Below are 17,453 nucleotides of genomic sequence, written 5' to 3'. Positions count from 1 at the left end.
TCTATTTCCGGTAACGGATAACAGTCCTTGGGACACGCCTTGTTTAGATCCTTGAAATCTGTACACATCCGCCATGTCCCATTGCTTTTGGGAACGATAACCGGATTGGCGACCCAGGTCTGATATTGAATTGGATGGATAATTCCAGCCCGTAAGAGGTCCTGAACTTGCTCATTTATTGCTTTTGTTTGTTCCGGACCCATCTTACGTTGTTTCTGAACTATTGGTGTAAACATTAGGTTTACCTTAAGTTTGTGCTCCACAATACTCCGCAGGACACCAGTCATGTCCGCGGGTTGCCATGTGAAGACATCGATGTTCTTCGATAACAAATGTTTCAAAAAAGTCCTTACTATCTCAGAGATAGCAGGTCCAATTGTTACAGTGTGATCAGAAAACTTCTTGTTCAAAACCCATTTTTCCGGCTCAGTCCTCGGAGATTGTTTTGGAAACTTGCTGGGTTTTGAGCTTTCAGTTGCGAAGCAATGTCGATTGACATGAATTAGCGCTACGTCGGTGCGGGTTGGAACCCCTACCGCACCGTGAGCTGTGGACGGATAAGCATTGAAATCACCAATTGCTTCTCGTCCTAAGATGATGTCATGTTTCGACGTTGCTGGCAGAACTAAAAATTCGACCTCCTCGGTCCTTGAATGAATTCCATCGCTTAAAGTGACCGGGAAAGAAATCACCCCTCGCGGGTGCATTATCTCTCCTCCAAATCCTGACACAGGAGCATGGATAGGTTTCACTCTTTCTTTGTCCTCTTCATCAAGCTGTTCAAAGCACTGTTCGTACATTATGTCTGATGTACTACCAATATCGGAGAAAACGTATTGCGAGCGATAGTGGCCGAAGAGGGCCGTGACTATCAAGGGATTTTTGTTGCTAGGGCCTCCCTTGATTCGTGGAAAGATCGATGGCTCATTCTTCCACTCTTCTTCATCAAACTCTCTTCTCTTTCCTCCTGTCTTACGTCCGCCCTGGATCATATGGGTGTTCAAGTCCTTGACTTGTTTTTTGGACGGGCCCTGGTTGTCCCGCACGGGAGCTTTACCAGTCCCGGGTTTTCCATCTTTCACCAGGTGTCCAAGTTTCCTGGATTTTACAGCCGCCTCAATTTCGCTTTTTAAAGCATTACATTCGTTCGTGTTGTGACCAACGTCGTTATGATACGAACAATGTTTTTAGGTATCAAGGAATGACCTCTTTGTGAGTGGTTGTGGCTTCCGAAAATTTACATTTTCTGTGGTGAGAATTTCAGCGGAAGTTTTTGAGAGAGGAGTCCATCGGTTAGGACCTCGATTCGAGGGTCCTGCTTTATTCTTGTTGCCAATGAGATATCTTGCATCGAATGGCTTTGATGCTTCCGTATTCGGCTGAAGCCTTGACCAGATTGGCCCTTTTGCCTGTTTATTGGGTCGTGGAGTTTGAAACTCAACCTTGAATTTTTGTTTTGAATTGTTATTTCCCAATATTTTTTCAGTGTTGGCAAACAACTTTTCCGCGGTCATAAAATCGTCCCATTCCCTTGGCATTCCATCCCTACCAGTGAGTGTGCGGATCAACTCGTCACATTTGACATTCTTGCGGAAGGCACCACGAAGCATGTCCTTGCTGATCCCACCAATGTTCAGACTTTCTTCATTGAACCTGGTGATAAAATCTTCTATGGATTCGTTATCACGGCGGACAACATCCAGAATTTCTGACTGGTCACGTGTGTGTATTTTATGCTGGCTGAATTGTTGTGAGAACTTCTTTACCAGATCGTCCTAGCTAGAGATTTGACTGTCTGATAACTTTTCGAACCATTCCCTCGCTGCCCCTGTTAGTGTCAATGCGAACATGTGACACCAATAAGGGAGCGTCCATCCGCTCACACCACCTACCGCCACGAAGTTTTGGAGATGATCACTTGGATCAGTCATGCCATTGTATCTACCCACCGTTGTAGGTATCTTAGCATTGACAGGAAAAGGTGTTGTCGCGACGCTGGCTATAAATTTCGACTTCTCGGCGAAGGCTGCCGGACGGTATGGCTTGATGAAATCTTCCTCAGCATCACTATGATACTCGGTGTGGCGGATTATGTCTCTCGGACGACTGCTTCTTGCCCTCGAACTCATTCTGCTATCACCTGTGTAGAAATTGTAGTCTCCCGGGTGATACGTTGAATCATAGCTGTCATACTCAACCTGGTAAGATGGCATCCGCATGTCCATGCGAGGACGAGGGCGCAACCATCGCGGTTCAACAAATTCTTGCTCAGTTTGTTGACTGTATCGGATCTGACTTCCCATCACCGTTGGAGGAGGGGAAAGAGATCTCCGGGGAGATTCTTCATAGGTCAGTGTGCGGGCATGAAGATGTGCATTCCGCTCTCTACGCTCATATTCCACTTTCAGGCTCTCTTGCTGGGTATGAAGCCATTCCTCCGGGGACAGTAGTCCGCCGGATCTGGAATTATGACGGTGAGATCTCGCCATATCAGAATCACCAGAGTCATCCTCTAGATCTAATACTGATCTAGTTCGGCGAGTCTCCCTAATAATTCGTCCAAGGTCGCCCAGATTAGAACCTTCTGGAGTCGTAACATGTCCTAAAGCAGTAGGAGTTGGCCTAGTTGGTGCAGTGACACGCTCAAGAGTACGACCACCTGGTGTTGTATCGGTAGTTCGTGAACCCGGAACTGTCACTCGTGCAAAAACACTCGAAGAAAAACCTTCAGGTGCTTCAGTGTTAATCACACGCGAAGTAAGTGCAGCGGTTCCCGTCGGCCCCTCAGGAAGTTTACTCATACTTTAAATGAACCGAAAAACAAAAGAAAATTTATGTTGTTCTAACACCAAAACGGATGGCGCCAATGAAGAAACACGGATCCGATACCCTGGTATGAGTCCTGGATCCAATGAGTCCATAGGGTAAAATACAATAACTATTAACACAGTATGAGCACAACTTCCCGAAGTCCAACGATCGGAACCTGCAAAATAGACACCGTGAGTCTCGTTACAGGAAGGACAAGAGGGGGGGTCTTCCTGTAACCACCCTCCGGCGTGAGAATCAGTATAGTTCGTAAAAAAGAAGTACTGAAGTAAGTATATCAGAGTATAAGTGAGTCAGAGTGAATGTGAATGAATGCATACCTCATGCAGGTTGACAAGGTATTTATAGCCGAAGGATGTAGGAAGGTGATTGGGTCAGCTGTCCTCTTCTAGAAGATCTTGGTAACTGCCTGGACGCGTGTCCTTTTGTGATAGGTTGAGATATATGTCCCATGTGCATAGGTATAACAACCTGGACACGCGTCCCCTTATGATAGGATGGATCATACCCTGGCCATGTGCATGGTTATAACAACCTGGCCAAGTGTCCTTTGCTCATTGGTTGGCGAGTCACGTATTCTTCAAGCAACAATCGTGAATACTCTTCTAGAGGGTAATTAGTTCATGACAGCTGTCCAATTGGCATTGCCTTCTGGTCATTTTTGGCGGACATATTTCCCGTGTTATGCGGATGATCTGTATATCCCGCGGATGGTATATAAGGGGTTTCTCTACGACCCGCGGGTGGTACTTAAGGGTATTTGGGTCTTTTTGGTACCCTACCTCTATAGAGAGTACGACTACCATATCGTCCATTAACACTACATGAGAGTACTAAGTGAACACTGATTCATAGATCAAAGCAAATTAATACTAAGATAAGACACGATGGTTACTTTTTATCTAATTTCATCAGTTTTTAATTTTTAAAAACGTTGATAACTTTTATATACTTCATTACTTTATAGTGAAACTTAACATAAAGAGACATATGGACCAGATATAGCCCTTCCTAATCCTTACCCAAAGTTGTAAGAAAGAAATAACATGTTAGAACTTAGAAGAGGTTTGAGGTTATAGCCTTGTGACCGCCCTTTGACGCTTACTTAAGTTGGTATTTGTATAGATGAATCATGAGTGTATAAATTGTATGTGTGAGCAAACTTGATGAACGTATAATAATATGTAGTGTAGTAGCGACTGAGAAATGTTTGAAAAACCAAGGGTGTGTGTTGGGGAGGTGTAACTATAAATCTTGAGTTCATACATCAATCAATCATATAGTATGTCTTTTATTATATGCCAAGGCTATAAAAGCAAAAACTAAAAGTCGAGTCTCGTTTGATCTCATACAGGGTTCAATGTGTAGTCTAGTCAAGTTAGTTCTAATTTGGGTTTCATGACTTCAAAATATCCATATAAGATTATTTAGATGTACCTAAATTTTTTAACTTTTTCTTAAAAAACTTTAAAGGGCAATTTGATAAATACAAGTCTAAATATCCTATCTTCATCCCATGAGAAACAGAAGCTGAAATATTATTTTATTTTTGAATTCCTAATAAGTTTATGTCCACAGATATCAAAGCCTCTCAGAATCCCATATTTCTTCTTGTTCGTTCATGAAACAACTCCAACTTAATTAATATGATGGGCTCAATTACAACTCAAACAAGATGTCTGGAATCAAAATCCATTTCTTCTTATTATTCTAATTCATCTGATGATAATATAATTAATAAACCTACTCATTCCCCTGTTTTCCTTTCCAAAAGGGTACCAATTTCTTCTCATTCTCATTATCCATATTTATTAATGATTGCTGATGGGTTTTTGTTTTTGTTCATTTAGAAATCATTTTTGAGTGGTGGGTTTCGTGTGAACCAGTTTCTTAGATCAGATTCTACTTGGAGATTAAGAAAGCATGCAGGTATTACATACATCTTTTGACTTTTTTAAGTCAAAGATGTTGATATTTAAGTTATTAAAAAAATAATAACATTTGTTAGTTAATTACAATACCATACCATTGGGCTGACAATAGATGTAAACATGTCACCGAGTTAAACAAGTTTTGAGTTTGGGCTTAATAGGTTTCGTGTTATAAGCACATTTAAGACATGTTTAAATTCCTGTCTTAACAAACAAACAGGTTAAACGCGTGTTATAGTGTTTATATTTTTAAATGTTCTTAAAATATATATATATATATATATATATATATATTCCCTACTTGGTTTTGCACGCCCTTAGCCTTACTTTGAACCTTACGGCCTTTGGCTTCAGTTGATACTCGATAAATAATATCTAAGCCCTACCGATAAACACGAGCACTGTTTTTTGACCGTTATCTTCGGTCTTCCATCTTAATGGATATTATGATTTGAATTTTTACTTTTATGATTTTTTTTTGCTTAAAATATAATAATTAAGACTTTTATGAACTTTTACAACTTTTGTTTCACTACATATGTGACGTTTATCGTGTCTCTAAACTGATCGTGTCGTGTTTGTGTCTAGCACCACAGGTAATCGTGTCGTGTCTGACCTGTTATGCTAACTCACCTATTAAGCACCACTAGTTTATTTAAAGCATGAGGAAATAATACCTAGTAGGAATTTGAAAATTATTTAAACTGAATTTTGTTTTAATGTTACTAATTTAAGACCTTTGACTTTTTTGGGTCAAAGATGGTAATTTTAAAATTTTAAAATTGTGGAATCTCAATGCAAATTTAATACCACACTTTTCTCTACTGTATCTAACTATAAATTTGATTTTGAATATCAATCTTTTTGACAAAAGCACACGTAATTAATATTCAATGCGAGTTTAAAGATTACTCGGTTTGACCTTTGTTTTCAAATGGTATAATGTAAAGGTCTAGTGATGTCACCAACTTGTGTTCTTCCATTAACCGAAGAGAATGTGGAGAAGGTGTTGGATGAGGTTAGGCCCGGGCTTATGGCTGATGGTGGAAACGTCGCCTTACATGAAATCGACGGTCTCGTTGTCGTGTTAAAGCTTCAAGGAGCGTGTGGGTCGTGTCCAAGTTCAACAATGACGTTAAAAAACGGAATCGAGACTCGGCTTAGAGACAAGATTCCTGAAATTATGGATGTCGAACAAATCATGGATACAGAAACCGGGCTTGAGTTGAATGAGGAGAATGTTGAGAAGGTATGTATACAATCTTGATTTAATGTTTAAGTAAATAAATTCTTATATTATTTAACTATAATATGTTCGGTTTGAACTGTGAGAACCACATAAACACATATACCTATTAATTTGGTAACAAGTGAAACATGGATATGCTATCTGAGTATTAATACAATAAATTCATGTGAAATATGATATATCATAAGTACTACTTTGACCCAAAAAGTCAACCTTCAGTAAATTGACTCTTTACATTGCAGATTCTTGCAGAGATTAGGCCTTACTTGGTTGGCACAGGTGGTGGCATTCTCGAGTTTGTTGAAATCAAGGATTGCGATGTCAAAGTGAGGCTCGGTGGCCCTGCAGCGAAGGTGATGACGGTTCGGGTTGCATTGACACAAAAACTAAGAGAAAAAATACCCGTCATAACATCCGTTCAGTTAATAGAATAAAGAAACAATCACATAAAGATGCCATTTTTTATTGTAATTTTGACAAAAAGAGGTTTATAAAGTCTTTATTTTGATTATATAGTAAAGTTTACCGTATGGAATGTGGTTTTCAGAGTATTTAAAAAAAAGATTGACCAAGTCAAAACTTTACTTTGTGTATGATACATATTTGTTCACTATATGTTTGGGTGACCTTAAAACTATTTATTGCTGATTTTTTGCAAGGGAACAAGATATAGTTTTACCAACCTTGATCGTACTGGTACCGTGTCCGGTAGCCAGCCAGTATTACCGGCGTTACCGTCCGGTTAGTTAACCCATTATAAACCAAGTCATGATAAAAGCAACCCTCAAAACTCTTTTATTCCGCATCTATTTCTCGAATATTTTTTTTCAAGGTTTGTAATTTGACCAACAAAAGAGATAATAATGTTTATTAGAATATTGGTTAACAAGGTTGGACACAGATTTAATAAGCAACTTTAATAATATATGTTATGATGGTATGCCTCAAGTAAGATTTAACAAGGGATTAATGTATGTTAAGTTACAAACAGGTTATAATAAGAACCAAAGGTTCATAATTGTTTATAGATAACTACATAAGGTTTAAGGAATTATTATGAAACTTGTTTAAAGCTTCATATTTGTGGCTAGAAATAACTTCAAAATCCAAAGCAGAAAAGCTCAAAATAAACAGATAGTCAAAAGTTATCATTTTCACTATTTGGGTGGCATTTTAAACAGTAACACAATCAAACCTCTAAAGTATGCATCATAAGCTTTGACAATACAAGTCTAGCATGAATCATTCTAAACAAAACTCGGTCTTCTCTGACCCACAAACCCGAAGATCTCCCATATGTGAGCTCAAATTTTCAGGTTTTCGACAGCTGCAAATCATTAAATTCGTTAGTTTTCTAATTAATTAACGAACATAAACATCAGTTGAGCAAACAAAAATGAGACTTGTGTTTGTACCTTTGACAGGCGGTTCATCCTGCGGTTTCATGACGGGGAAAAGCAATACCTCCTGTTCACAAAATAAAAAAAATAGAATGAAATTAAATACAAATTCATGATAATATAAAGATTTAAAAAGTGGCAAAAACCTTGATGTTTTGTGAGTCGGTGAGCAACATAGTAAGCCTGTCAATACCCAATCCCCAACCACCAGTTGGCGGTAAACCATATTCAAGAGCCGTACAAAACGTTTCATCCAAAGCCATTGCTTCATCATCTCCTGATTGTCGATCCTGAAACGTTTCACATTCGATACGCTAATCTCAAAATATAATTAGCTAAACACAAAATAAAACTTCTGTCAAAAAACAAGTCGTACCTTTAGTTGATCTGCAAATCTCTGACGTTGTACCACTGGATCATTAAGTTCAGTGTACGCATTGGCAAGCTGAAAGTAAATATTTAAAAATGTGAACTAGAGTTAACCCGACATGTTTTGGCATGTTACCCAACCCGTCCGACCTGTTTTACCCAACCTCTAGGTTTAGTAGGAAGTTCGTTTATTTAATTAATGTAGGAATACGAACAAAAGTTTTTGCTCATTTGGTTTCACCAACGAACATGAACACTTATCTCATTTGTTTGTCTACATTCTTTTATGTTCTCGTTCGGTTATGTTTGTTCTTTCACAGTTGTGTTTGTTCATTTATGTATTCATTTTATGTTAGGTCCATTACAATTATGTCTACTTTTATTGAAATAAAAATCACCCATTACAATTATGTCTACTTTTACTGAAGTAAAAATCACCCATTACAACTTTATTTGCTTTACTTATAATTGGTGTTTGATCAATTATTTCCGTTTATAATTTGTTCAGCTATATTTTTCTTTTCCGTTCGTTTATATTATTACACGAACAGGCTAATTTTCTCAAAAAAACATACACGAAAAAGAAAACCTTGTTCTTGTTTGATCGTTTGGTCGGATAAAGTTAAACAAACAAACACAAACACTCCCGTTTTGTGTTCATTCGGTTCTTTTAATAAACAACTCAAAACGATGAATTCATACCTCATGCTTGTTGATAAACAACTCAAAACGTTCGGTCAAACCCGGTTTCGACCGATGCCACTTTGCAAGTGGGCTCATTATCTCGGGATGGTTAATTATAAAAGCAGGATTCACACACGTCTCCTCAAGAAAGTGTCCCACAAGCTGATTCACACAACAAAAGTAAAAAGTTAGAAGAACTAAACCAGTCTGATATAAATAAAAACATAATTATTAAAAAATATAATTAATTACTTTATCGAGCAAACGTGTAGTTGTTTGAGGCGGTGGACATTTAATATCAAACTTGGTGCACGCGTCAAGTAGATATTTATTGGCTTCTTCGCCAGCAAGGTCTTTGGGTATGTTAAGGTTTGCTATTTTCTCCAACTCTTCAATCATATCAATCCTTCTGAAAATGGTTAAATCAAGTTAGTAAAATAAATAATAAAGTGATATTAAATCTGTATAGTTAGTAAGTAAATAACCTGAAAGGAGGAGTGAAGTCGATTTCAATCGGGTCATTATCCAACCCGTTTGCATGGTATTTAATTTTGTATCCACCAGTAAGCTCCTTCACCATACCTGGTACATTTTGCGTTATTAAATTATATGCAATCACATGTTTACACAGAGGTTTGAAATGTGAATTTCTGACACAACATGAAAACGCATCACGAAAGTTACAGATTTAGGTTTGGTATAAATGGATTTAAGTTGGTTCCACGTAGAACCCGTGTAACTAAACAAGTCATGTGCGGGTCAACCAGCAGGTTCAAGATTGACCTGTTTAACCCATTTATTTTTAATTCTATTACTTTTCTACACGTGTTTTATGTTAAATAAAATTGGCTATAAAAATGTTGTAATTAAAGAATAATTGTTTTATATAAATTTGTACTTTTATTGTAAACAGTATAGTAGTAATACGTGAAAAAATAGAAAACTTTCATGTCAAACGGATTATGTAATAACCAAATTACATTATAATAAATAATGAAACTACCTTCAAAATAATATTAAATATGTAAAATAAATAAAATGATTGGTAGTTAAGAGTTCTTAAATTATTTGGATATAAATTAACTTTGTAACCGACTGGTTAAAGAAATCTTTAAAAAGTGTTTCAGTTCAACTTACCACTCAACATTTGCTCAGTTAGCTCCATCAAGTCGTTGTAATCAGCAAACGCCATATAAAACTCACACGTTGTGAACTCAGGATTGTGTGTCAAATCAATCCCCTCATTTCTAAACTGCTTCCCAATCTCGTATACGCGTTCGAGTCCACCAACCACAAGCTCTTTCAGATAAAGTTCGGGTGCGATTCGCATGTATAGTGTCATATTTAAATCATTGTGGTGAGTCACGAATGGACGTGCAGCGGCACCACCAGCAATCATGTTCATCATAGGAGTTTCAACCTTTAATAATTATAAAAATAATTAGCAATAAAAAAATCTATAAAGAATAAATGAAAAACTAAATTAATAGTTCACCTCCAAAAAGTCAAGATTGTCAAGAAAACGTCTAACATAAGTTACGACTTTCGCGCGGGTCTTGAATATATGTCTAACTTCTGGGTTGACCATCAGATCCAAATATCTTTGACGGTATCGTGTCTCCTATCATAAAAGTATGAACTTGAGTTTAAGGCAGGTTTGTTTAACTATAACCAAACAAACAAACAATCGAACAAAAACAAGAGGAACGTAAACTTGGTTTCAATTGTAATTTCAACTTAGTAAAAAGAACATTAAATAGCAACACAAACAATCAAATATAAGGAACGTAAATGAACAAACATACACGAATTTAAATAAAAAACGTTAACGATCATATACGGACAAACAAAACATGAGTCCATGTCCACTCGTTTAACTAAATGAACAACTTTTTTTGTTAATGTTCGCTCATTTATTAAAAAACAAACATAAATAAACTTCCCACAGTTCACAAACTGTTAAACTGAATGTTTGGTTCGTTTATAGGCGATAGATGAGACAATATGCCTCGATAGCTAGTAACTAATACCTGATCTTTTAATATATATGCATCAGGATTTCTACCAGTTCCTGGAGTCCAAGCATCAATATTCTGTAGATTAATAACGCAATTTAGGTCATTAAAAGCAAACAAATTTAAATTTAAATAAACAAATATAACAAGTTATTAACCTTTGCATTAGTATTATCTGTAGCAGCTGCACTTTTTTGTCTCGGCATCATATGTAAACAAGGTGATAAAACAGTGAATGATTTTGGGAATATACTCAACTCTCCCCGTTTGCTTTTTCCTGCCAAAACAAAATAAAATTTTAATTTATGTGCTACTAAAATATAACTAAAGAAGCCAACTTGACCCACTAATTTATAAAATCGGTTGATATAAAAGTTAATAATTAGCTAGAAACTAGTCAGTGGGTCATACCAGTTATCGGGTCGAAAGTTGTCCAATTGGTTTAATTAAAAAATGGGATTTATAATGTAGTATTTAATAATATAGTTTTTGTAATCATAAATAGCATACCAACTACTTCCAAAAGTTTATAAAAGAAGCACGTCATTTAACTTTAAACAAACAAACATGAACAATTAAACAGACTCTTCGTATTTGTGTCAGTTCCTTAAAAAAAACTTAGCGTGTTCGTGTTTATGCTCGTTAGTTAACATTATAAACAAATGATTCATGAATGTAAACGAACGAGAACATGAGTGAACATAACATAAATGCACAGACATAACTGAGTTAAAACCAATTAAAAGTAAATGTGAACAGCAACGTGTTAGGCCTAAAATGTTATTAAAACTAGACTAAACTAGAATGAGGATAAAAATTTTAACGAAGCAATTATCAAACTTAAACAACACAAACTAATGAAAAAACATGAACAAATCTAAATGAACAAATGTTCACAAATATAAATAAACACACGAGATGTGTTCATGTTCATTCATTTAACTAAAAAAACTAAGCTTTTTGTTCATGTTCGTTCGTGTATTAAATAAACAAACATAAGCAAACTTCAGACTAAACGGTTCACGGAACAGTTCACTGAATGTCCAGTTCATTAACAGGCCTACGAATTGCATCAAACATCAAGTGGAATACTTAAGAAATAAAATCGCAATTGTGAACAAAGTTCTGCAACAATAGAAAATTTTTAATCATATAAACGCAAACATATCTGACATTTTAAAAAACCAAAACATATCCCACCAAACTATATAACAAAACTGAATCTCACACACTATCTAAAGACCATTAATAAAATAAACAAATTAAAGTTGCAAGTTGAAATTGCAAACCTGGAAACCCGACGATCCCAACAATATCTCCACGCTTCACGCCAGAATGGTACTTCGAGAATTCAGCTTCATCCAATTCAGATCTCCTGCCAAAAGCAACATGAATGCTTAAAGAAAGAAATGTGTAATTTTAGCAGTTATAAATCATAAAAATTACATCATAAATCTTCATAAATACTATAAAGGGATATGCACAGTTGAAATATATAATTTAAGATGGCATCTAAATGCATATATTTATAAAAAAAGAGGGAGGGAGGACATCAAACATAGACAGTTTGAACCATTTATTAAACAACAACAACAAAATTACTTTTTTTACAAGTGAGTTATAATTGCATACAGTGTTTGTATACAAAAAAGACAAATGTTTACCTTGCATCAGCCATAACTTGCACTTTTCCACCAGAACCATGCAAATCATAAAAGAATAGCTTTGATGAAGATGATCGTTTGTTCATCAGTCTCCCTGACAAAAACACATGTATCATCATTCACTATAAGTTATTAAACATTAAATTCATGTAAAAGGTTGATGTTACAGTATTCTTCTCACCAGCCAAAGAAACTAGAACATCTTCCAGGTGGTCCCCATCTTTTAAGGTTTTATACTTCTCAATATATTCAAGAATGGACATCGAGACATGGAATTTGTGAGGATAGGGATTCCCATTTGCTGCCTTTTGAGCCTCAAGTGTTTTCAACCGATTGTTGAAGTATTGCTGCATCCACAAATAATCTTTATGAGAATGAAGTATAGTTTTAAAACATGTATACTACAGTACCAGAAGTGTCGAATCTAAAAGGTTTAGTAATCGTCATAACACAAAAAAAAATCTCATTCTAGGTGACATTCTAGAGCTTCTTCTACCGACAAATATTTTATAACTTGTTCTTAACGTACGTCACTAATGAAGCACCAATTTATCAATATCAATATAAACAAATCTTTTCAGAGTAGTTACAAGTACACATTGAAGTATCCTTAAAAACCATCCTAGTATCCCACAAAGTACTGCCGTTATTAGAAATTTTACCCGAGCAAAACAATTCTGTCCATAAAACATGTTTATTTTCCTTATCAATGCATGAAAGATTTGACTCCTGAATATTACTATAACACTATCAATTAAAAGACTGAAAACAATGTCAATAATGCTGGCTTCATTAAAGCCAATCATTTATCCATAAAACTTCGAAAAAACTTGCAAGGCTGATAAGCACAAAGACGCTGATTTATTTTTTAAAAGATAACATATGCCATCTTTCAAAAAGAATATGAACTCAGACTGAATACAAAGAAAATTTGAACACAGGTCTAACCGTGTAATATAAATAACAAAGAAAAGAAATATACCGTTGGGTCCATGTCTTCATCATCAGCTGCAGACGGCTTTTGAGCCGCTGTTTTTGGCATTGCAGCAGCCTGAAAGAAAAAAAGAAGCCAAGATGATACTTCTTAAATTAAGAGCCAGCCACAATTTACAATACCTGATATTCTATTTCTATTGTAGACCAAACTAAAAGAGTTGTTAGTTGCACAGCCACTTCCTTTTTACATTATTGCATCATAAAATAAAACACAGCCCATTGTGGTTAACTGAAGTTACAGATTCAGAAAACAACACAGACCATGTTACGACCATGTTGAACCTAACAACCGGTTTACATTACAGTCCCTTAGTTTTATGTGCTGATGCGAGGTCTTGGGCGCATATATACAATATATTGGGCCTAACAATCAGCAGAATTTTCGTTTACTGCTTTTAACCACGTTTCCAAGTTAGTAGCTAAATTTTAGTTTGGGTAAACAATCAGCAAAATTATTCATTTAATGTTTATTTACCCATATTTTTTATTTTTTTAAAGTTTAAAAGTTAAGATGTTAAAATATCATGTATAATTATTTTTTTAGAATTAGTTTAACAAAGAACGCATCAGATACGTGATGCGCTCGCATCACGCAAAACGCATCGCGCATAGAATTTTTGGACATAACGCATCAGAGCGCTTCACGCTTCACAAACCGAGCTTGAGCACTGTGTAATTTAAACAAGCCGAGCTCGAGCCCTAATTTCAAATCAATAACTCAAAACAACTCCAATAATTAGTATGCAGATTGCAACACACTACTCTATAAACAAACAATTATATAATTTAAAATTTAAAGAAAAAAAAGCCCTAAATTGACCTTTTGCTTCTTCTCTTCTTCTTTCCTTTGCCTCTCTTCTTCCTTCTTCTTGTTTTTTTCCTCCTTTTTACGAGCACTTCATCAAAACCAATAGAAATATTAATAATTAATTAATCATGTAAGGGTAAATGAAACAATTGGTTGCAGTAGTGAAACTGAGAGCTTACTTCTTGCTTATGGTTTCTGCTTCCGGTGGAGCGCTGAGATTATTATTATTATTCGACTGATCCGCCATTGCTTTGATTTGCACAGTGCCGGAATTAGGGTTTATGGAAATGGCGGCTGATAATATTAAGAGTATATGATAATAAAATGGTGAGTGAGAGTGTGTTTTGGATTAGGGTATTTGTTATTGTGTAGAAGTGGGAGGGTAGAGTTGGAAATATGCAAAGAGAGTAGGGGTATAACTGTCTACTGATTATAGGATTGGCAAACAAGGAAACAACACGATGCTTGGGTGGCACGTAGTCAAATCACAAACTTTTTAAAGAGGAGTCAAAATCATAAGGCTACATATGACGGTGGACTTGGGCGAAATGCGACTAGGGGCGATTTTGGGGACGAAATGTGGAGGGCTACAAATTTTTGTTGGGCGATAATGTTTGTGTGGGCAGTGTATATATATATTAAGGGTGTGTTTGGGATTCCTTATTTAAGAGAAAAAGGTCTTTTGTGATAAGGTAAAAAGGTATTATTTCAAAAAAGTGTGTGGAGTAACATAAGACAATAAGTTGTTTTTTAAAAAGTGTTTGGTTTAACTTATTGATGTAAAATGACTAAAAAAGACATTTTTTATGGCAGGGGTAGGTGGTTAAAGAGCTGGGTGGAATGGTGGGATGAGGGTGTAATGGGAAGTTGTATTGATAAGGAGATAAGTTAGGAAATCCTAACTTATTGAAAACTTATATTTTAGCCTAGTAGATAAGGAGATACGGAAAAGGACTTTTGTATTCCCAAACACTATTTTAACACAAAAACAACTTATTCTATAACAATAAGTTATAAGGAGAAGAAAATAAGGAATCCCAAACACACCCTAAATATTATTATATATGTTTGTGTATAGTATATATATATATGTGTGTGTGTGTGTGTGATTGATTTCTTTTGAGAACCGCTTTGAGTTTTAATAACTCGAAAGAACTCAACGTAACAATTTTTTTATTTTGAATTTTTAACACATGTGTAATACGTAAGTGTAAGTAATGTACAAAAAATTACCGTAATTTTTTACACACCGAATCAACTTTTTACACATGTGTAATTAAAGTTTAAACCTGTGTAATCAACAAACATATTTATTCTCTCTCCCAATTCATTTTTTAATCAAATTTAATCTCAGTCACATATTTTAGCTCATTTAATTAAATGTGTGGTCCAAAATTGAGTTCTTAAAGCTCTTACAGCTCATCAAGTTCTCAAAATCTCTCTGCTATATATATATATATATATATATATATATATATATATATATATATTAGCCTACAACACCATTACACCTCAAAAACAAAAGTCTACTCTTTGCTGACTGGACGTCACGTGTCAGAATTCACTCAATTTGTAGCCCTTCCACTACGCATAGCCTAAGTGGTCGAAACATATTCAAAATTCGTAATACGTTTACTATTTGCTATTTGTTGCTTAGCACATTTTTTTTATTTTTAAGCAGAACGGTTATTTTTACTGAAGATTTGGGAGTTGTGAGTTGGACTATGTGAAACGAGCAAATCGTGAAACATAGGTGTTTAATAGGTAAGGGTGAGAGGGACACCCTCGGGTACCCAATATCGGGAAGGTTAGGGTACACCGTACACCACCGCCTTCAAAGTTTGTTTTATTTGTGGGGCCTTATTCTTATGCACCTAATTGAAAATAACTTTATATAATAGTACTTGAGAAGAGTGTTTGTTGTCTTTGATTACAGGGCTTTGAGATAGTTTAGATTGTAAAGGACATGGCGATGCAGGATTCGCTAAAATTAGGGTAGTTTAGGATAGCACCCCTCTTACCCTACGAAGGATTTTTATATTTCACATTAAAATAAAAACAAAACATGTGTTATGGTGAGGAAAGATGTGATGGTTCTAGCGCATTGGATGTCGCATTGTTTTGGCCCATCATGCCAACGTGTCATCTAACGCCCCATCACCACACTATAACGCATGACTTAATTGGGAGAATCACACTAAACACAAATTTATATTTAGCTAAATGATTAAAGGTAAGTCGAGTTTATAGATATGTATGTTTTTTAAAAGTTATTCTCCGTAACTAATTTTTCTATATTCAATCTTGCAAAACAAAAAACAAAAGTAAATTTACATTTGTTTTGATAGTTTAAACTTAGTTTTCTTATGTAAAAATAGTAATATTGTTAAAAAAAATATCAATTAATTATTTATCATTAGCAAACATATTGGTGTTAACATCTAACTCTCGTGTTTTATATATAGAAGGACTAATGTTGTATTGGAAAACCAAAGGCCTTATGCTGACATATTCATATTGAGCAGATAAGGGACTTGTTGCTGGACTATATAACATTCGTTGATGCTTATTTGCATATATACTCATACTAGGTTAGGTACCCGTGTGATACATGAGTTGGATAAATTATATTATAAAAAAAATTCAATGAAACTAAAGATGCACTTAAAACATCTAATAAATTACAATGAAGACAAACATAATTACATGACAAAGCTCTCATAACAGGGCTGTCTCCGGAAATACGTGTGTTTTCACAGACCTCGTGCGAATAATAAAATGGGCCCTGATATAAACTCATAAATAGTAATTAGGAAAAAAAAGATAAGCGTGATAACATATTAATTAACATTAAACAAAACAATACTATATAAATTTTATAAAATTCTCTCAGTGGTAGATGAAAAATAATTTTATTATAGCTAAATATTTATTTTGTAGTTAATATAGTTTACAATGAACAATTTTTAAAAAAAAATCTAACTATACTATTAAAGCAATAAGTTTTAAGTCCATATTCCCCCTTCTTATTGGTTGATTCTCATACTTTTCATGTATATCAATGTCTTCTCTAATTTTCAAGTTAATAAAATAAATCAATAATATATTAAAATAAGATTAATCAATGTTATTAAAGTATTATCTTTCCTCTTTTCTTTAATCTTTAATTTTTCATTTTGAATATACTAATTAATGTAATATTCAAAATTGTATATATAGTTTGAATACGAAATATTTCAAATTTCTTTTTGAATATTTTATTATTTTTGGTTGATTTCATTCACCACCTTTCTTATTTTTTGGTTGATTTCATTCACCACATGAGTTAATTTTATAGATAATATATAATAAATAATTTAATTAATTATTTGTTATTTCATCAATAGAAGAGATTACGGATTTAATATAGAGACTACGGATAATATATATATATATATATATATATATATATATATATATAATAAAGAGAGATTATCGGTTTAAAATATTATAATTATGTTAAAATATT

General features: G+C 34.7%; 2 protein-coding genes across 2 annotated transcripts; one reads left to right on the top strand and one right to left on the bottom strand.

Moving 5' to 3' along the window:
* The first annotated feature begins 4,388 nt into the window (after nt 1-4,388).
* On the top strand, nt 4,389-6,499 carry LOC143622589 (nifU-like protein 3, chloroplastic). The gene is made up of 4 exons (XM_077093692.1): nt 4,389-4,604; nt 4,680-4,758; nt 5,711-6,009; nt 6,252-6,499. Exons 1-4 carry the CDS (start codon nt 4,476-4,478, stop codon nt 6,441-6,443), a joined length of 699 nt encoding a protein of 232 aa, XP_076949807.1. The 5' UTR covers nt 4,389-4,475; the 3' UTR covers nt 6,444-6,499.
* Nucleotides 6,500-7,144: 645 nt separating this feature from the next.
* LOC143622617 (lysine--tRNA ligase-like) lies at nt 7,145-14,192 on the bottom strand. The gene is made up of 17 exons (XM_077093712.1): nt 14,125-14,192; nt 13,958-14,033; nt 13,124-13,192; nt 12,323-12,488; nt 12,142-12,235; nt 11,767-11,852; nt 10,636-10,754; nt 10,493-10,555; nt 9,958-10,083; nt 9,600-9,882; nt 8,948-9,044; nt 8,715-8,871; nt 8,481-8,624; nt 7,786-7,854; nt 7,556-7,699; nt 7,425-7,476; nt 7,145-7,336 (listed from the first exon to the last, which is right to left on the bottom strand). The coding sequence occupies exons 1-17, from the start codon at nt 14,190-14,192 to the stop codon at nt 7,314-7,316; spliced, it is 1,836 nt and encodes a 611-aa protein (XP_076949827.1). The 3' UTR covers nt 7,145-7,313.
* Nucleotides 14,193-17,453: the final 3,261 nt, after the last annotated feature.

Source organism: Bidens hawaiensis, unplaced genomic scaffold, assembly GCF_021521415.1.
Source record: "Bidens hawaiensis isolate Kalapana, Puna unplaced genomic scaffold, B.hawaiensis_p1.1 tig00003237_1, whole genome shotgun sequence".
NCBI classification, from domain to species: domain Eukaryota; kingdom Viridiplantae; phylum Streptophyta; class Magnoliopsida; order Asterales; family Asteraceae; genus Bidens; species Bidens hawaiensis.
This window is presented reverse-complemented; position numbering and strand designations above follow the sequence as displayed.